This window comes from Pleurodeles waltl, chromosome 12 (genome assembly GCF_031143425.1).
Source record: "Pleurodeles waltl isolate 20211129_DDA chromosome 12, aPleWal1.hap1.20221129, whole genome shotgun sequence".
Lineage (NCBI taxonomy): Eukaryota > Metazoa > Chordata > Amphibia > Caudata > Salamandridae > Pleurodeles > Pleurodeles waltl.
In genome coordinates this window covers 352,115,525-352,136,779 of record NC_090451.1, presented here as the reverse complement: position 1 = coordinate 352,136,779, position 21,255 = coordinate 352,115,525, and the positions used below count along the sequence as shown (strand labels likewise).

The 21,255-nt window shown below is 46.2% G+C and overlaps 1 protein-coding gene across 3 annotated transcripts in view; it reads right to left on the bottom strand.

The window, feature by feature from the left end:
- Positions 1–21,255, bottom strand: part of CEP89 (centrosomal protein 89) — a 1,116,496-nt gene that overhangs the window by 421,895 nt on the left and 673,346 nt on the right. For all 3 annotated transcript variants that reach the window (XM_069216542.1, XM_069216544.1, XM_069216543.1), the window contains one exon: positions 4,684–4,851. In XM_069216542.1, coding sequence (XP_069072643.1) covers positions 4,684–4,851 — 168 coding nt within the window. The remainder of the gene's footprint in view (positions 1–4,683; positions 4,852–21,255) is intronic.

Sequence of the window (21,255 nt, the reverse complement as noted above, 5' to 3'; positions counted from 1 at the left end):
TCAAATGCGGAGCCCATCAGCAAATCGAATAAACCAACGTGCATATTCCATCATGGGATCATTTTAGATAGAAGCAACCATACCACAAAACAGGGAAGTGGGATGGCAGTGAGGAATATGGTTACACAGAGTATCCAACAGAAAGAACATTATCAAAGATAAGTAACTTGTCCTTCTGATGGATACTTCTAACTGAAGATTCCTCACCATGTGAATAGATGTGAGAAAGTAGCTTCTTTCTAGCATGGTTACCCCCATTTTTGCCTGTTTGCCAGTGTGTTTGTACTGTGTCAGTATGTTTTATTGTTTTGTCAGTATGCTTGACTGTCACTGGAGTCCTGCTAATCAGAACTCCAGTGCTTATGCTCTCTCGGATTCCAAATGTGTACTTACATACTGGTAACCCAGTATTCCACTCCAAATTTGCATACTGGACCCGCATTATAAGTCCCTAGAGTATGGTACCTAGGTATCCAGGGTATTGGGGTTCCAGGAGATCCTTATGGGCTGCAGCATTTCTTTTGCCACCAATAAGAAGCTCATACAAACACTTCTTCAGGACTGCTATTGCAGCCTGAGTGAAATAGTGTAAGCACTATTTCACAGCCATTTTCACTGCACCAGGTCACTTATACGTCACCTATATGTCTAACCTTCAGACCCTGAAGGCTAGGTGCATAGTACCTGTGTGTGAGGGCACCCCTGTACTAGCAGAGATGCCCCCACGTTGTCCAGGCCCATTTTCCCAGACTTCGTGAGTGAGGGGATGCCATTGTAAGTGTGCACTACATATAGGTCAATACATATGTGTAGCTTCACAATGGTAACCCCAAACCTGGCAATCTGAGGTGTCTAGAAACTGGAAATTGTACCCCCAATCTGATTCAGATATTAGGGGACCAATTCCATGCACCCTGGGGGCTCCACCATGGACCCCCAGTACAGCCATATCATTCTTCTGAGGTTTTCACTGCAGCCCCAGCTGCTGTCACCTCACAGACAGGCTTCTGCCCTCCTGGGGATTGAGCAGCTCAATCCCAAGAAGGCAAAACAATGCATTTCCTTTAGGAGAAGGGTGTTACACCCGCTCCCTTTGGAAATAGGTGTTACAGGCATTCGAGGGTTATCCTCCCATAGCCTCTGGAAATGCTTTGAAGGGCACAGATGGTGCCCTCCTTGCTTAATCCAGTCTACACCAGTTCAGGGAACCCAGTCCCTGCTCTGGCGTGCCACTTTACAAAGGAAAGTGGAGTGACCACTCCCCTGTCCAACACCACCGCAGGAGTGGTGCCCAGAGCTCCTCCAGAGTGTCCCTGGGTTTTGCCATCTTGTTTTCAGGATGGTCAGGGAACTTCGGGAGCATCTGAGTGGCAAGTGCCAACAAGTGACGTCAGAGACCCCTCCCAATAGGTGCTTACCTGGTTAGGTGACCAATCTCCCCTCTCAGGGCTATTTAGGGTCTCTTCTCTGAGTGTTTCCTTAGATTCGGATTTGCAAGACTACAGCAGTACTCCTCTGCAACCTTTGCTTCACCTTCTACCATCGGATCAACCCGCAGAACTGCTCCAGGAACTCTACAATTGCAACAAAGCATGCAAGACGGCTACTGCAACTCTGTAACTCTAGCTCCTGAAAGCAACTGCAACAGTTTCCAGGTCGTGTATACTCCGAGGCCTGCCTGTCTTCATCCTGCACCAGAAGGACCGAAGGAATCTCCCGTGGAGTGACGGAATCACTTCCCTCCTCCAGCAGGCACCTCTCTGCAGCGACGTGTACTCTGGGTCCCTGACTACGAGCGTGGATCCTTTAACACAGGTGGTGGACCGAAGTGACCCTGACTGTCCAAAGGTCCAACTGTCCAAATTTGGTGGAGGTAAGAGCTTGCCTCTCCATGCCAGACAGTACCCCAGTGCACCACTCCTGGGGTGGTGATGAACAAGGGAGTGGTCACTCCCCTTTCCTTTGTCAAGTTTCGCGCCAGAGCAGGGACTGGGGGTCCCTGAACCGGTGTAGACTGGATTATGCAAGGAGGGCACCGTTTGTGCCCTTCAAAGCACTTCCAGAGGGTCTGGGAGAATACCCCTTCCATGCCTGTAACACCTAGTTCCAAATTGAGAGGAAGTAACACCCCTCTCCTAAAGGAAATGCATTGTTTTGTCTTCTTGGGATTGAGCTGCTTAAGCGCCCAGGAGGGCAGAAGCCTGTCTGTGAGGTGGCAGCAGCTGGGGCTGCAGTGGAAACCTCAGAGAGCTGGTTTGGCAGTACTGGGGGTTCATGGTGGAGCCCCCAGGGTGAGTGGAATTGCCCTCCAAATACCACAATCAGATTGGGGGTACAGTTTCCAGTTCCTAGACACCTCACATGGCCATTTACGGGGTTACCATTGTGGAAGCTACATATATGTATTGACCTATATGTAGTGCACACTTATAATGGTGTCCCCGCACTCACGAAGTCTGGGAAAATGGACCTGGACGACGTGCGGGCACCTCTGCTAGTGCAGGGGTGCCCTCACACTCAGGTACTATGCACCTGGCTTTCAGGGTCCGAAGGTTAGCTATATAGGTGACTTATAAGTGACCTGGTGCAGTGAAAATAGCTGTGAAATAGTGCTTACACTATTTCACTCAGGCTGCAATGGCAGTCCTGAAGAAGTGTTTGTATGAGCTCCTTAAGGGTGGAAAAAGAAATGCTGCAGCCCATAAGGATCTCCTGGAACCCCAATGCCCTGGGTACCTAAGCACCATCTACTAGGGACTTATAAGGTGGGTCCAGTATGCCAATTTGGAGTGGAATATGGAGTCACTACACTATAGTGACAAATTTAGAGACAGAGAGAGCGTGAGCACTGGAGTTCTGATTAGCAGGACTTCAGTGACAATTTAGAAAACAGTAAAACACACTGACAAGCAGGCCATAAACCATAAGCACTGGGGTACTGACTAGCAGGAACATAGTGACAGACAAAAACACACTGACAATCAAGCAGAAATTGGGTGTAACATGTCAAGATAGATGGTATTTTCCTACACAGGGACAGTACCCCTCTGTCATTATTGAGGGCTTGCTTAGTACAACTCCTCCAGCTCCAGGACATATTCAGGACCAAACTCTGGCCAAAGGCAGGACTGAACCTTAGCACATACACTAGGCTAGCTTGAGGCTGGGGCCAAAATACAAATAGTATGATACCAGACACATGCGGTTTGGCACGCAGGGCATAAAACACAACTGTACAAGAGTGAGGGAAAAGAAGGCTTTTTCTCACGCATCACTAAAAGCAGTTAAGATCAAAGCCAGAGGGGAACGGTTCCCAGGTCACTAATCTATTTCAGGGTTTTCCGAGTGCCATTAATTAGGCATATATCATGAATTGCATCATGGTTGCTTTATACATCCCACTACTGAATTTCTGTCATAAATGAGTTATTCCCCCATCTAAAAATTACAGACTTGAGGAAGGGAATGTATATTGAGGCAAGCGCTTCTTGATTGGGCAGTCATTACTATGAGCCACTAGCACACCCTCTCTTAAAGTAACAGCTTAATACCCAGTCAAAATAAAGAACCCTTGATGGAGAGGTATGATTAAATATATATTAGGATGGTTATCTATTTCAAGCACAGGCTCCTTGAAAATGTCCATGGATTCTATCTTACCAGGTCTCTTGCTGTTACATCAGAACATTGTGGTGCTTGTTTACAACAGTGGTGATTTATATGCTGCATATAATTGAGTACTTCTAGCCTTTAGGTGTGTAGGCAGTCTCAGAGTGTTCACCCAGAGGAAAGGCACCGAGAACCTGGGATGCTGTGGCCTTATACAACGGGGAACATAACAGAAGGGGGTTGTGTGGGCTTAACCTTCCACAACACATCATCCACCTATGTCCTGTGGCACCATCAACATGTGCCTTAACATCAGAAAAGTTATAGAGTGAACTACCTTTGGAACATACTTGCCACCTGTTAACTCAGGGAGCAATGGAAAACAACTACAGTTATCAGGGACATGGTTATGAATCAGGCATATCACATAGTCTTAAAGGACTCACATGGTGAAGAAATGTGATTTTATTTCACATTGTTTGAACACCTACGAGAGCGTGATACCAAGACATGCATCTCTCTCTGGACAAAACTAATCTTTTATGGGATAGTAGCCTAAATATTCTAAGAGGGTGAATCATGCTGTGAACAGACAAGTTACCATATTACATGTTGAGGCTTTAATGTGAATGATGCATTGCAAAACATTGAAAAATGTGAATGATGAATTGCAAATAAGTGAAAAAACACATAGACAGATTGAGGACTTAACCTTTCAAAGATTACAAAGGGCAGGTATACACTACAGATGTCAAGAAGGACTCAGCATTACTCTACGGTGCAGAGATATTCACAATTTATAGTGTAACTGAGATTGTGAATAGGAAGCCAACTGTATGTCTGCACAATTAATAAAAATAGCACCAAGTTTGGTACAGTAGTAGCCTTGTAATAACGATGCTCTGTTAAGGTATCTCAAACAAGTACACAACCCTCATGGAGTAATTAACTTGATAACTTTGAAAACTGACTTTTGCTTACTGACCATACTCAATGGTTTCACGGCTTGTACAATTATGTCTAATCATTATTAAGAAACCAATATAGTGAGGAGTGGAAAAGAAACCAACATACCTATTATTTTTTTGTGTCATTTCTAATTCCACTTCAAGTGTCCTGTTGTCGGCTACAAGACATGTTTTCTCCAACGTCAGACTCTTGTTTTCTGCCTGCAGGCCAGATAACTTCTCCATGAGATCTTTCACCTCAGTTTGCCGTTTCTTTTGTTCCTCTTGAAGTTGGCTAAGGACATAAAATAATATATAGTTTAACTAATTGTTTAAATCATTTTTAATAATGAAAAAACAGTAATGTTGGTAATTACTGTAGGAAGCTGACTTTTTATGTAGTGTACCAATGTAGAGGTACACCATGCAAAAAGTCCAGACGACTCTTATTTGTTTAAAGGGCTTTCTTTAATAAATCCAAGTGCTCTATTTGTGGTAGTTTGGTCGAGCAGCTTAGGCTTATCAGAGCGGAGTGCTGAGCACTTGTTGCACACATACAGTCAAATGAAACACACACTCAAAAAAGAAATCTGAGAGCAATTTAGAAAAATAACACAGATTTTTATATATAGACACCAAGATCATTGATATTGCATAAATACTTTAGACATTATTGGTTTTTATGGGGAAAAAAAACTTTAAAAATAACACGTTGTCAGATTTGAGGCATGAGCCTCAAACATGGTAATGTTATCCTATAGGAGGAAACATACACTGCATAGGGTTACCTGCAAATGGTTGAAGAGGGTATCCTTTAGGACGTAAGGTGCTGGGGGGCCAAGGTCCCAAGTACTCTCAGCAGTTATGTTTACCTGCCCTGGTGTGTCCGGGTGCCGAGATGCTGGTTGCGTTTGTAGCCTTGAACGCTACAGTGGTGAAACTTTAAAGAGACCTGTCAAAACAACAGAGTCTGCAAGGTGGGACTAAGGGACAAGTCCAGCAGAACCCAACATAGGGCTCAGCTTGTGGGAACCCCTAGGCAAAGGGGATGCAGGCAGAAGTCATGTACCCAGGCTGGGGAGCTAAGGTGCAGAGGTGCTGGCTGGCTGGCCACTTAGAGTTGGAGGCTCCCACAGTTCTCAATCAAACTGCAGAGGAGAGAAAAGCAAAACAGCAGGGATCCTCTTGATGTGAAGCTTGTCTGTCCTGAAGTCCCACAAAATGAAGTTAAGTTTTGGAGGCAGTGGTGTCTGGACTGGACACAAACAAGTCTTGGTGGGCGCATCTGACCCCGTAGTCAGGGTATTGGTGCAGATGGGCTCCTGGACCTCAGTGGTCCCAATGGCCAGCAAAATGGTGTACCGGACAGATGTGTTCGGTGCCTGCAGATACAGGAGGTGGCTCCTTCACCCCAAGGGAAATGCCGACTGGTTGTTTACGCGCTAGATTGTATTCCATAGCTTTGGGAGGATACACAGCTTTTGGACGAGTCGCGTTAGTGCCACACCCTGGTCTGCTGCTGGCACCAAGTGTTGGTTAAGTCCTCTGTTCTCGTGGTGACTGCTCTTCTATTGTCCTTCTTCAGTTCCCAGTAGATGATTCTGAAGTCCTGGTGTCAGGAGGACCCCTACAAACTGAATTTATGGGTGTTTAGGGGAGTGTAAGTTAGCAGTCAAAGGCCCCCTGGGGTGACAACACCCCCTACATATGACCACTTCCTGTGGGGAATGGGCATATTCTTGACCCACAGTTGCTAGTTTCACCAAAAACAAGATGGTGGAATCCTTCATCAAGTATCCACTTCAGGTAGCCGACATTAGGGGTGTGACTAGCCTAGAAGTGAAACATGGGCCCTAAATAACTAATTTCCCGTCTGCTCCGGTACCAAATGGAGCTCAGGGCAGGGATGGTGATCCCCAGGACTGGGGAAAATCAGGTTTCACATATCAAAGGCAGCAGGGGTTTTGAAGTCCCTGGCTCCGAGTTGCTAAAATGCTAGCCATCCTGCTGGAGGAGATGTGATAACCCTCCTCCACAGCAGGCATTGTTTCTGGACTCAGAGTGGGTTCTCACCTACAGGGGGTCAGAAACTCGTCTGTGGTGGCAGGCTTGTCAATACCAGTCTGCCAGCACACTAGTAGGAAAAGACTAGCAGGTTTTCAGGGGGCACCTCTAAGGTGCCCTCTGGGTGCATGTCATAATAAATCTGATACTGCATCAGTATAGATTTATTAAGACAAGGTGTTTGATACCAAAAACCATTAGTTTCAGAGCAGTCATCTTGCAGCTGGGTAAATCGTAATGACCAGTGCTCAGTACATGTCCTTAAGATGGCAGTCTGATCACTTGCAATATCTAGTAATGGAACTAAACATCACACACTGGGGCTCATGCAGATGTGCCCTCACATGTAATAAAATGCACCCTGCCTTAAGCCTCAAATGCCTGCCATAGGGGTGACTTACATATGTCACATGCAGTGGGCATGGGGACAACACACAGGGTGTGTGCAATGTCATGTTTTAAAAATGGTTTGCACCATCCATTTCATGCATTCTGCAATGGCAGTCTGCATGTGTATGAGTGTGGGTTCCTTAGGGAAGCATAATACATGCTGCAGCCCTTAGGGACCCATTTAGTACCCAGGCTCTAGGTACCATTTACTAGGGACTTAGAGGTGCTAAAATCCTTGCCAATTGAGTACAATTAGACATTTGGCACTTTAGGGGGAAGAACATGGGCACTGCGGCCTGGTTATGAGGGACCCAGTGCACTGTCAAAGTCGCACAACAGCAGCTAGTAGTCCAAATGAGGATATGGAATGGGGGGGGGGGGACCTGCAAAAAGGCTGGTTTCCTACACTTATTTTCAAATTAAATGGTGTGAACATTTTACTATATTATCTTTCTTGTAGCACAGCAAAATGGAATAATTATGGATGCTTCATTACCCCACGGTTAGATCACTACTGTGACAGCTGACGTCAACAAACGTAGCACTGATTTTCCAGGTCAAAGAATGACTAGCGAAGACCATCAGACGAATGTGACACTGTTGCATCTGGTTGGATCAAAAGGCTGAAATCAACATTTTTTCTTGTAAAAGTGCACTTGCCCGATACACCATAAATTTATGCACTATTGTGCAAAAGGCTGGGCCCTAATATGCACTTAATTAGGGATTTGCAACATAGGCCTCAAAATACTCCTATAGACTTGTGACTTTCGCAGGTTTTCAGGAGTACTTTTGGAAGCTTTTGTGGTATCTTAAAATTTACTCTTGTAAAAAGACTTCCACTTTAGTGCAACTGCACTTTTATGTTTTTTTTTTCTCAGTAGCAAAATATTTTTCTTTTATGGACTAGCACCACCCTCTAATCTCCCGTCAGCTTTAAGGATGCTCCCTAACCATTTCCACCCTAGAATGAGTGTGCTCCTGCTTTTGATCGTTTCGATGGTGGGAATAGGCTACCCTTCAGTTTGTAAATACGATCAGGCTCAAGAGCTTGCGGGCGTTACCAAACTTTCCAGGCGATTTCCACCCTCGACTACCCATTGCCATCGCCTGGTAGAAGTTTGTCTCAGGCACAATATTACACTATACTAGGACAATATTAAACCTGCATAAATACATTTACGAATACAACCTCTCCTTTTGTGAATTGATTCTACTTGCCTACGTCATTTCTAGAATGATGACCACTGCGCGCTAGTGATGAGGCTTAGAAACCTCGTATTAGATTATTATAAATGGGTAGGGACTCAAGGGACTACAAAGAAATAAAGGCACAACTAACTCAAAATGAAGAAAAGGTATTTTTTTGGTCATAAAAAAGAAGCGGTGAAAATAAGAACAATTTTGTCTTTTTAAAAATAAACAGTAATTAATAATTTTTTTAAAACGGTTAAGGGATTAAATGTGAAGGTTTTTTTTTTGCTCTTTATACATATTGATACATGGCCATTTAACAGGAGCAGAGAATAAGCTTGACAACTATTAAATATGCCAAAAATATTGGCGTCAATGTAGGAAAGTACTATCTTCCTTGGCATGTTACCCCCATTTGTACCTGTATGTCAGTGTGTTTTTGCCTGTCTCACTGGGATCCTGCTGGTCAGGACCCCAGTGATCATAATCTATGGCCTAATGTGTATGCCTGTGTAGTGCCTAACTGTGTCACTGAGGATCTGCTAATCAAGACCTTAGTGCTTATGCTCTCTCTGCTTTTAAATTTGTCACTGTAGGCCAGTAACTTCATTTACCACTTTCAGTTGGCATACTGGACCCCCTTATAAGTCCCTAGTCTATGGTACCTAAGTACCCAGGACATTGGGGTTCCAGGAGATCCATATGGGCTGCAGCATTTCTTTTGCCACTCATAGGGAGCTCAGACAAACCCTTACACAGGACTGCCATTACAGTCTGCGTGAAATAACGCACATGTTATTTCACAGCCATTTTCACTGCACTTAAGTAACTTATTAGTCACCTATATGTCTAACCTTCACTTGCTGAAGGTTAGGTGATAAGTTACTAAGTGTGAGGGCACCCTTGCACTAGCAAAGGTGCCCCCACATAGTTCAGGGCCATTTCCCCAGACTTTGTGAGTGCGGGAACACCATTACACGTGTGCACTACATATAAGTCAATACCTATATGTAGCTTCATAATGGTAACTCCAAATATGGCCATGTAACATGTCTAAGATCGTGGAATTGTGCCCCCATTCCAAATCTGGTATAGGGGAGCCAATTCCATGCATCATGGGGGCTTCACCATGAACCGCCAGTACTGCCAAACAAGCTCTCGGAGGCTTGCACTGCAGCTGCAGCAGCTGCCACCTCACAGACAGGGTTCTGCCCACCTGTGGTCTGGGCAGCCCAGTCCCAGGAAGGCAGAACAAAGTATCTCCTCAAAGAGCCGGGTGTTACACCCTTTCCATTTGGAAATAGGTGTAACAGGCTGGGGAGAGGTAGCCTTCCTCCAGCCTCTGGAAATGCTTTGAAGGGCACAAATGGTGCCCTCCTTGCATAAGCCAGTCTACACCGGTTCAGGGACCCCTTCTCCCCTGCTCTGGCACGAAACTGGGCAAAGGAAAGGGGAGTGGCCACTCCCCTGTCCATCACCACCCTAGGGGAGGTGCCCAGAGCTCCTCCAGTGTGTTCCAGACTTCAGCCATCTTTCTTTGAAAGGTGTGGGGGCACTCTGGAAGCCTCTGAGGTAGCCAATCCCCCTCTCAGGGCTACTTAGGGTCTCTCCTGTGGGTTCTCTTCAGATTCTGCTTGCAAATTTCCTCCAGGAATCCTCTGCAACAACCTCAGACTCTTCTAACCTCGGATCAACCGCAGCCTGCTCCAAGAAATACAAACTGCAACAAAGTGTCTACAAGAGACACTTTTCTTCAGCAACCTCAGATCCAAGTCAGCAACTGCAACAGTTTTCACAGTGTGCACGCCCTGGGGACTCCCTGTCATCATCCTGCACCAGAAGGACCGAATAAATCTCCCGTGGAGTGACAAAGTCACTCCCCTGCTCTAAGCAGGCACCTTCCAAGACGACGACCGGTACCCTGGGACTCCTCTCACAGCGATGAGCGTGCTCTTTAGGCCACAGAGGGTGGACATTATCGACATGGACTGTCCTGAGGACCTGCTGACGCAAATCGGAGAAGGTAAGACCTTGCCCCACCTGAGAGTGATGATAACCCTGTGTACTGTGTCTTCTTCACCTCCTGAGGTCTCTGTGCACTATTTGAAAAATGTCTTCGTGCACAGCCTGGCCCAGGTCCCCGGCACTCCATTCTGCGAGGCTCAACTCGCTGAGTTGTTCTTCAGCAGCGTGGGACCTTCTTTTGTTGTGCTGCACCAACTGCGTTTTGCACCTCCTTTGTACCCCAATCCTGCGGATCCTAGGGGTGCTGGCTGGCATCCTAAGGGCTCTCTAAAGTGCTGAGAGCCCCCTCTTCCTCCTCACACAGAGTTGATGCCCCCAGGTCCCTCCTGGGTCCATCCAGCACCATTTTGATGCAAAACACACTTTTGTCATAGCCAAGGCTTGTTTGCAACTTTCCAACACAAAATCTCATCTACAACGATCTTCATGCTGTGAGACATCTTGTGCATCATGCAGTAACCCGCTGGCATCTTCCTAGGGTGCATTTCTGCAGTCTTTGACTAACCATGGACTCTTCTCTTGCACCCTCTTCTGGGTTGGCAGGGGCTCCTGTTCTTCCTGGAACTTCTTTTGACTTCTGGACTTGGTCCCCTTCCTTTGCAGGTCTTCAGGTCCAATAATCCAGCAGACTTGGTTGGCCGCTGCAAAATCCCAATCACGAGGTGTAGTGCGTCCTAAGGAAACTTGCAGTACGTTACTCCTGCTTTTCCGGGTATTCTTACTCTCCCAGCGATTCTGCACACACTACACTTGTCTAGGGGGGAAATTTGTGACTCGCATTCCACTTTCTTGGTATTTGGTTTGTGTTGCCCCTAGACCTATTTTCTCCCATTGCATTCTATAGCATTTCCTATTGTTTGCACTATCCTATGTCTAATTACTTACCTTATTTTGGTTTCTAGTGTATATATTGTGTATAATACTTACCTCCATAAGGAGTATTGCCTCTAAGATATTTTTGGCCTTCTGTCACCCAAATAAACTACCTTTATTTTTGGTAACACTGAGTATTGTCTGTACTTGTGTATAAGTACTGTGTAACTATAAGTGGTATTGCAGGAGATTTGCATGTCTCCTAGTTCATCCTAAACTGCTCTACTATAGCTACCTCTATCAGCCTAAGCTGCTAGAACACTACTACCTTTCATTGATAAGGGATAACTGGACCTGGTGTAAGGTTTAAGTACCCAAGGTACCCACTAGAAATCAGGCCAGCTTCCTACAAAAGTGTACTCCAATACTTAGAGCTATACATAGTTGTACGTAGTAATCATTTTTCACTTTCTAAAAGGTTCTTTAAAAGTTTCTAAAAGTTTCAAAAGTTTCTGTTTTTTTATTTCTTTTCACTAACAGTTTAGGCCAAATAGTTTGCTAACTTTTTTCTCTTTTCCTCAACCTCTTTCTTTCACTATGTCTGGTGTAGAGGCTTCCCCCAGGGTTGTAAACACAGCTTATGAAAGTTTGAATTTCTAAGGTTTGTGGGGTCTCTGCTTAGAAAGAAGTTTAGGGATTGGGAAGAACCCCAACAAGGCATTTCTCTTAAATCTCCTCCGGCAGGATGATTAGGGAACATACCACTGGTCAGGTACAGTCAGAGGGGGAGGTAGAGGGAGATTCCACCCAGGTAGATTCAGGATAGCATTCTGAAGATCCAGGGGAGGGTCCTTCCACAGATCTTTCCATGAACAAACTTCCTAGTGTAGCTCGTAGTGGGAAGGGGTCACACACTAGTAGGGCTCCTTTCACACCTAGAGGCCAGGTAACTAGTTACTCCAGTTAGGGAAAGATCTGCCTCTGTCAATTCCCATGTCACTTCTGTCTCAGAGATGTCACACACATCCAACCCTGAGGTCCAGTCCCTAGACAGGGAACTCAAAAAGCTGAGGTTGGAAGAGGCCAGACTGAGGCTACAGTAGCAGCAGTTGACCTTAGACAGGGAATCCCTGGCTGTTGAAAGGGAAAGGCAGGGTTAGTTCCCCATGAAGGCAGCAGCAGTAGTTTCAGGAACTCCAGTGTTACAGAACATACATTTGATTCAAGAAATCTGCAGAAAGTAGTCCCCCCTTACAAAAATGGGGATGTAATTTCTAAGTGCTTTGCTGCACTTGAGAGGGCCTGGAAGGTTCAGAGGGTCCCTCAGGGACAGTGGGCTGCTATCCTGTGGTTGCCTTTCACTGGCAAGGGGAGAGGCAGACTCCTTATTGTCAGGGGGGATGCCTCAGACAACTACCATGTTCTGAAAGGTGGACTCTTGGATGGTTTAGGCTTAACCACTGAACAATATAGAATCACGTTCAGAGACCAGAAAAAAGAGACTTCACAGGATTGGATAGACTTTGTAGACTGTTCAGTGAAGGCCTTAGAAAGTTGGCTAAATGGCAGTAAGGTGACTGACTATGAAAGCCTGTATAATCTAATTCTGAGAGAGCATATACTAAACAACTGTGTCTGATTTGTTGCACCAGCATCTTGTGGACTCAGCCCTAACCTTCCCCCAAGAAGTGGTAAAGAAGGCAGACAAATGGGCCAGAACAAGGGTGATCAGGAAGGCTCATACAGAGGGTGACAAAGACAGCAAGAAGAAGGATGTTAAGTCTCATGACAAGGGTGGGGACAGAGATAAAAAATCTTCAGTCTTCATCAGGCCCACAAAAATCATCTGGGGGTGGTTAGTCCAAATCCTCTTCAAATCAGCAGAAAAAGCCTTGGTGTTATTTATGTAAGCATAACGGCCATTGGGCAAGTGACCCCACTTGTCCCAAGAGAAACACCAAGCCTCCCACCACCACAACCCCCACTGCTTCCACTAGTGCCCCTAGTAATAGCAGTGGTGGTGGGAAAAACACTATTAATAGCCAATCAAAGGGTTTAGCTGGGCTCACATTTGGTAATGTAGTAGGGGTTGGTCTAGTTGGGGAAACCACGGAGGATGTTTTAGTCGCTGATGGTGGCATTGACCTTGCCACCTTAGTTGCTTGTCCCCTTAATGTGGATAAGTACAAGCGACTACCCCTAATAAATGGTGTTCAGGTTGAGGCCTACAGGGACACAGCTGCCAGTGTCACTATGGTGATGGAGAAACTGGTTGCCCCTGAGCAACACCTACTTGGTCATCAGTACCAAGTGACAGACACCCATAACAACACTGTTAGCCACCCCATGGCTGTTGTGAAACTCAACTGGGGGAGGGGGGAGTGGGTTACGGGTCCAAAGAAGGTTGTGGTATCCACTGACCTACCTGTAGAGTGTCTCTTAGGCAATGATTTGGAAACTTCAGCTTGGGCTGAAGTGGAGTTGGACGCCCATGCAGCATTGCTGGGCATTCCAGGGCATATCTTTATTCTTACCAGGGCTCAGGCCAAGACGCAAAGAGGACAGGAAAACTTGGATCCTACAACACTGGACCAAGTGCTCCCAAAAACTAGGTATAGAAAGGCAAACCCTTGTCCACTATCCCTCCCTCTCCAGAAGATTCCCCTTTTGATGAGGAGCAGTCAACTCCCTGTGCAGAACCTACATCAGAGTAGCTTGAAGCTGACACAGCTGAGCTCTTGGGTGCAGGGGCGCTTGCCAGGGAGGAATTGAGTGCGGCACAGCACACATGTGCCACACTAGAGGGTCTCAGACAGCAAACTATCAAACAGCAAAATGGGGATATCAGTGATTCCCCCAGAGTTTACTGGGAGAACAATCTCCTCCATACTGAGGCAAGGGACCCTAAACCTGGTGCCACCAGGAGACTGGTCATCCCTTTACAGTATAGGGAATTCCTCCTAATTCTGGCACATGATATTCCTTTGGCTGGACATTTGGGGCAAAGTAAAACATTGCAGGAAAGTACCATCTTGCCTGGCATGTTACGACCATTTTTACTTGTGTGTCAGTTTGTTTTTGCCTGTCTCACTGGGATCCTGCTAGCCTGGACCCCAGTGCTCATAGTTTGTGGCCTAAATGTGTTCCCTGTGTGGTGCCTAACTGTGCCACTGAGACTCTACTAACTAGAATCTCAGTGCTTATGCTCTCTCTGCTTTTAAAATTGTCACTGCAGGCTAGTGACCATTTTTACCAATTCTGATTGGCACACTGGAGCACCCTTACAATTCCCTAGTATATGGTACCTAGGTACCCAGGTTATTGGAGTTCCACGAGATCTCTATGGGCTGCAGCATTCTTTTGCCACCCATAGGGAGCTGAGACATTCTTACACAGGACTGCCACTGCAGCTTGAGTGAAATAACGTCCACGTTATTTCACAGCCATTTTACAATGCACTTAAGTAACTTATAAGTCACCTATATGTCTAACCCTCATTTAGTGATGGTTAGGTGCAAAGTTACTAAGTGTGAGGGCACCCTGGCACTAGCCAAAGTGCCCCCACATTGTTCAGGGCAATTTCCCCGGACTTTGTGAGTGCGGGGACACCATTACACGCATGCACTGTAGGAGGCTGGCCTGGCTTGTAGTGGGTACCAAAGGTACTTACACCTTGTGCCAGGTCCAGTTATCCCTTATTAGAGAAGAGGTGTTTCTAGCAGCTTAGGCTGATATAAGGTATCTATGGCAAAGCAGCTTAGGCCGAACTAGGAGATATGCAAAGCTCCTACTATACCACTTATATCATATGCACAATATCATAAGAAAACACAATACACAGAGTTACTAAAAATAAAGGTACTTTATTTTTATGACAATATGCAACAAGTATCTCAGTGAGTACCCTCAGTAAGAAGGTAATTAATATACACAAGTTATATGTACACAAACCCAAATCAGGTAAGTAAGGGTCAGAAAAGTAATGCAAACAGTGTAGGATTACAATAGGATACAATAGGCGAACATAGGTATAGGGGCAACACAAACCATATACTCCAAAAGTAGAATGCGAACCATGAATGGACCCCAGACCTATGTGAGCTTGTAGAGGGTCGCTGGGACTGTAAGAAAACAGTGAGGGTTAGAAAAATACCCCAACCCAAGACCCTGAAAAGTAGGAGTAAAGTGCATCTACTACCCCCAGAGAGCACAATAGTCGTGATAGGGGGATTCTGCAGGAAGAACAGACACCAGCAGTGCACTGACAACGGATTTCTGGATCTGAGGACCTGAAAGGCAAGGGGACCAAGTCCAATAGTCGCGACAGTGTCCAGGGAGGGCAGGAGCCCAGGATACCCCGGATGAAGGTGCAAGGAAGCTGCCTCCGGTTGGAAAAAGGATGGAGTTCTGCAAGAAAGAAGAGGACTAGGAACTTCTCCTTTGGAAGACAGATGTCCCACATCGCGATGAAGCTTGCAGAGGTGTTCCCACGCAGAAATACCACAAACAAGCTTTGCTAGCTGCAAGGGTCACAGTAGAGGTTTTTGGGTGCTGCTGAGGACCAGAAAGGACCAGGATGTCGCCTTTTGGAGGAGGAGACAGAGGGGGCGCTCAGCAACTCAGAGAGCCCTCACAGAAGCAGGCAGCACCCGCAGAAGTACCCCAACAGGCACTTGGAAGAAGAGTGAACCGGAGTCCACGCAAAGTTACAAAAGGGGGTCCCATGACATCGGAGGACAACTCAGAAGGTTGTGCACTGCAGGATGGAGTGCTGGGGACCCATGCTAGGCTGTGCACAAAGGAAATCCTGGAAGAGTGCACAGGAGCCGGAGCAGCTGCAAATCACGCGGTACACAGCTTTGCAGTCTAGCGCGGGAAGGCAAGACTTACCTCCACCAAACTTGGACTGAAGAGTCACTGGACTGTGGGAGTCACTTGGAGAGAGTTGCTGTGTTCCAGGGACCACACTCGTCGGGATGAGAGGGGACCCAGAGGACCAGTGATGCAGTCTTTTGGTGCCTGCGTTAGCAGGGGGAAGATTCCATCGACCCACAGGAGATTTCTTCTGAGCTTCTGGTACAGGGTGAACGCAGGCTACTCCCAGAGCATGTTCCACTAGGAAACAGTCAGGAAAGCCGGTAGGATTAGGCGCTACAATGTTGCTGGTAGTCGTCTTGCTACTTTGTTGCAGTTTTGCAGGCGTCCTGGAGCAGGGTTGATATTGCTGGCCCCCTTGACCCCCCCCAACAGCTTCTGGCAATAGGTTCATCCTTGTGGTAGTGGAACATGCCACAAGGTACCCAGAAGCAATCTCCTTAAGGACCTCTACAGCACACCTGCAGTGGAAAAGGCCCTCCTAAGAATATTTCTCCGGAGTGGGTTTCCCTAAGGAAGTTGTATCAGACAGAGGTAGTAACTTCATGTCTGCATAGTTGAAAGCTATGTGGAATGAGTGTGATATAACACACAAATTCACCACCCCTTATCATCCACAAACAAATGGACTGGTTGAGAGGTTTAACAAAGCTCTCAAAGGCATGATAGTGGGACTCTCTGAAAAACTCTGGAGATAGGATGCCCTCTTGCCATGCCTCCTTTTTGCCTACAGGGAGGTACCCCAGAAAGGAGTGGGCTACAGCCCCTTTGAACTCCTATTTTGGTCACCCTGTTAGGGGTCCCCTTGGGGTGGGAGTAACCATTGAAGCCCCATAAACAAGACATTGTGGACTATGTACTTGGCCTAAGATCCAGAATGGCTGAGTACATGAAAAAGGCTACTAAAAACCTCCAGGCCAGCCAAGAGCTTCAAAAGCAATGGCATGGGCCAGAAGGCTGTCCTGACTGAGTACCACCTAGGACAGAAGGTGTGGTTATTGAAGCCTGTGGCCCCAAGAGCACTCCAGGACAAATGGAGTGGACCCATCTTACTGTGGAGAAGAAAGGTGAGGACACCTTCCTGTTAGACCTTGGCACTGCCAGAAGTCCCCTTAGGCTACTTCATGTCAACTGCCTTAAACCTTGCTATGATATGGCAGATGAAAATAAGTTACTTACCTGTAACTGTGGTTCTCCAGTATTGGTATCTTTCATAGATTCACATGCTTGAATCATTCCCCGTCGTCGAAGTGGGAGTCCCACGGTACATAGAAAGCAATAAATAGAGATTTTTTTTTTTTTTTTTTCATTGAAGTCAATAGGAAAAAATACATTCAATTGTGCAACTATCAGCCTCTTTGGAAAGAGCCCAAACTTCAGCCAATCAGGCGTGACCACCCCTTTAGAATCCTCAGCACAGAGGCTCATTCTCTCAGATTTCTCTGCACTAGTTATTACAGGAAAGCCAAAAAAAGGTGAGCCTCTCTGGGGAGGAGGATGGGTCGCATGTGAATCTATGAAAGATACCAATACTGGAGAACCACAGTTACAGGTAAGTAACTTATTTTCTTCTCCAGTATTGGGGTATCTTTCATAGATTCACATGCTTGAATCAGAATAGCCAGCAGTAGGAAAAAATGTTTGAGTTTTGAAACATCAAAAGCATGCCTGTGCATAATTCATGCTATATGGACTCATATAGGTAATTAACATTTGTCAATCAACCGTTTAAAATATTACGTATATAAATATATATACATCTACACATAGATATATAAACATGAAAATATCATTCTGACAATACGTAGAGGATGGAGGGTAAGAGGTTATTGGCTCACCTTATGCAAATAAATTACGTAACACTGCTTGTCCTACCGCGGCATCCATTCTGTCCGTAGCTTCCAGGCAGTAGTGCTGGGTAAAGGTGTGAGCACGTGTCCATGTTGCTGCTCTGCAGATCTGGTTCAGAGGGACTCCTGCGAATAGAGCTGCCGAAGTGGATACCGCTCTGGTGGAGTGCGCTCTGACGCTGGATGAGAACGGCTTCCCTGTCAACTGGTGGCATAACTGTATGGCAGAAGAGATCCAGCGCGCTATGGTCTGCTTAGTAACGGCTTTGCCTTTATTGATCCTTCCATAACTGATAAACAGTTGTTCAGAATTACGGAAGTTGCTTGTCCTTTGTATGTAAAATTTTAAACAGCGTTTAATGTCCAGAGAATGTAATGCGCGCTCCGCTGCAGTTTGTGGATTTGGAAAAAAAATTCTCAGAACCACCGGCTCATTTAGATGAAAAGACGATGGAACCTTAGGTATAAATTGTGGATTAGTTCTTAAAATGACCACCTCTGGTTTGAATTGGAGGAAAGGTGGAGAGATTGTGAAGGCTTGGATATCACTAACCCTCTTCGCTGACGTCAAGGCCAGAAGGAGGGCTGTTTTAAAAGAAATTAATTTGAGGTCCACCTTATGAATGGGCTCAAACGGATGTTTTATTAACTGGGAGAGCACAATATTCAAATGACACTGAGGTGAAGGACGGTGAATCGGCGGAAACATCCTGAACAAACCCTTAAGAAATTGTTTTATTATTCTGGACGACCATAAAGAAGGTGACTGAGACGTTTCGTCGGAAATGGGATATGGCAGCCAGGTGCACTCTAATAGACGAATGCGAAAGGCTGGATTTAGCTAAATGCAATAGATATGGCAGAATCTGTTCAGGAGAGGACCTTAGAGGATGAACGTTGGAAGTTGAGCACCATAAGCAAAACCTCTTCCACTTGAACTTATATGTCCGGTTTGTAGACTGAGCCCTGGCACAGGAAAGTACCTCCCTGCAATCTGGAGGGATATCTAGGCCGTCGAATTCATAGAATTCAGGAGCCAGGCTGATAAACGAAGAGACGTCTGGTTGGGATGACGTACCAGACCCTGATTCGTTGTTAACAAGTCCGGTAGTGTCTTCAGTCGAACGTGAGGCTGCTCCGAGAGAAATAGAAGTTCTGTGAACCAGAACTAGCGTGGCCATCTGGGAGCAATTAATAGAAGTCTGCATGGTTCCCTCTTCATCTTCTGCAGAAGTCTCGGGATGAGTGGAAGCGGGGGAAAAGCGTATGCATAAATCCCTGACCATCTGATCAAAAACGCATTCCCCTTTGATCCCTTCTGCGGTCGCCAGCTTGCGAAGTGTTGGCATTTCTTGTTGTCTGTGGTCGCGAACAGATCCAGATTGGGTTTGCCCCAACGACGAAAGAGACGGTCGAGAACTGACTGATTGAGTTCCCACTCGTGGCAGCTGGTTCGAGTCCTGCTTAAGGCATCTGCCCAGGTGTTGGTGATCCCCGGGAGATGTTCTGCTCTGATGGATATTCGATGTTGAATTACCCAATGCCACAGCTTCTGCGTCTCTAGCGATAATGCTTGAGACCTTGTGCCCCCTTGTTTGTTGATGTAATGCATAACTGTGGTATTGTCTGTTCAAGACTGAAGAATCCCTGATGTTTGTGAGGAAGGATTTGAGTGCCAAGGCAACCGCCCTTAACTCCAATACGTTTATGTGAAGATTCGACTCCTGAGTGGACCATTTCCCTCTCACTGAAAGATCCTGCAAATGAGCACCCCATCCCTCTAGGGAGGCATCTGTTGTTATAATGTGCATCGTCTTGTCCTTCAGAAATGACAGACCTTCTGAGACGAGGGGAGTATCCTTCCACCATTTGAGAGCTTGTCTTGCTGATGGGGTTATTCAAATTACATCGTCGAAAGAACCTTCTATTTGTTTCCATTGATTGTCTAACTGCTGTTGAAGTGTCCTCATGTGCAGACGACAGTTTTCTATCAATGGAATGCAAGACGAAAGCATCCCCAGAAAAGACTTAAGTCCGCACAGAAGCGGACTTTCTTTTGCTGAGACGTGCTGCTAAGTCTCAAAGTTTCTTTCGTCTGTCGTGTGAAGCAAAGGCCTTTGCCTGAACTGTGTCCAAGATGGCCCCTAGAAAGGTGATGTTCTGGGTAGGATCTAGGTGAGACTTGGGGTAATTGACTGTCAAGCCCAGAGTTCCAAAAAGCAGATAGACATGTTTCCGTGTCCCTGGCAGCCTTTGATGTTGTTCGTGCATTTATTAGCCAGTCGTCTAAATACGGGAACACCTGTATCCCTAGTTGCCTGAGGTGGCTGCCACCGGTGCCAAAACTTTGGTGAATACTCTTGGGGCCGACCTGAGGCCAAAGGGCAACACTCTGAACTGGTAGTGAGTGCCTGCAACCCTGAATCGTAAGAATTTCCGATGACTGGGGTGAATGGGAATGTGGAAATATGCGTCCTGGAGATCTAAAGATGTCATAAAGTCCCCTCGGTTGAGTAGGCGCAGGACGTCTTGAAGGGAGATCATGCGAAAAGACTGCTTCTTGAGGTATTTGTTGAGAGAACGAAGATCTAAAATAGGTCTCCAGTCCCCTGTCTTTTTCCGAATAAGGTAGAAGCGGGAGTAAAAACCTATTCCCCTCTGGCTCCTTGGTACGATCTCTATTACTCCCTTCTTCATTAAGATAGCAATCTGTTCCATAAGCTCGTTGAGATGGGCTGGCGGGGGACCTCTTGGTGGTACATGAGGGGGAAGTTGGTTGAATTCTAGTGTATGTCCTCGGTTGACAATATCGAGTACCCATTTGTCTGAAGTTATTTTGTACCACTGGTGTAGAAACTTGGAAATTCTGCCCCCTATTAGAGTGTTGAAATAGGGGCTAGGTGCAAGCATCCGATGAAGGTCAGTGCTTTCTTGTTGTCTCCTTGGTCTTGTAAGCCGACTTTCCTCTCGCTTGTTGCCTGAAATGAGTGGATGAGTGGTGTCGAAAAGAATGTGGTTGTTGCTGGCCAAAGGCGGAGCGAAACTGTCCTTGGTAAGAGGAGTATTGGCGATATTGTTGAGCACCTCCTCTATACGAAAAGGTTCCTCTCCCTCTCGCTCCCCAAAAGGGCTGTCTCTTGTATTGTAGTGTTTCCAGAGATCTGGCTGTCTCAGTGTCTGCTTTAATGGATTGTAACGCATCATCAACATGCTTGCCAAACAAGAGCTCGCCATCATACGGTATGTCCAGGATCTTTAATTGTACTTCCGGCCTAAAAGAAGTAGCTTTCAGCCACCCCTGGCGCCTGAGTACGGCCGCTCCGGCCAACTGGCGAAAACCTGTAGACGAGACGTCTATGGCGCAGTCTATGATTTCTGCCGAAATCTTTTCACCTTCCTGTAGAATCTTGCGCGCTTCTACTCTACTATCCTCAGGTAAAATGTCTATAAACTGCGACATATCAGACCACATCTGGCGGTCATATCAC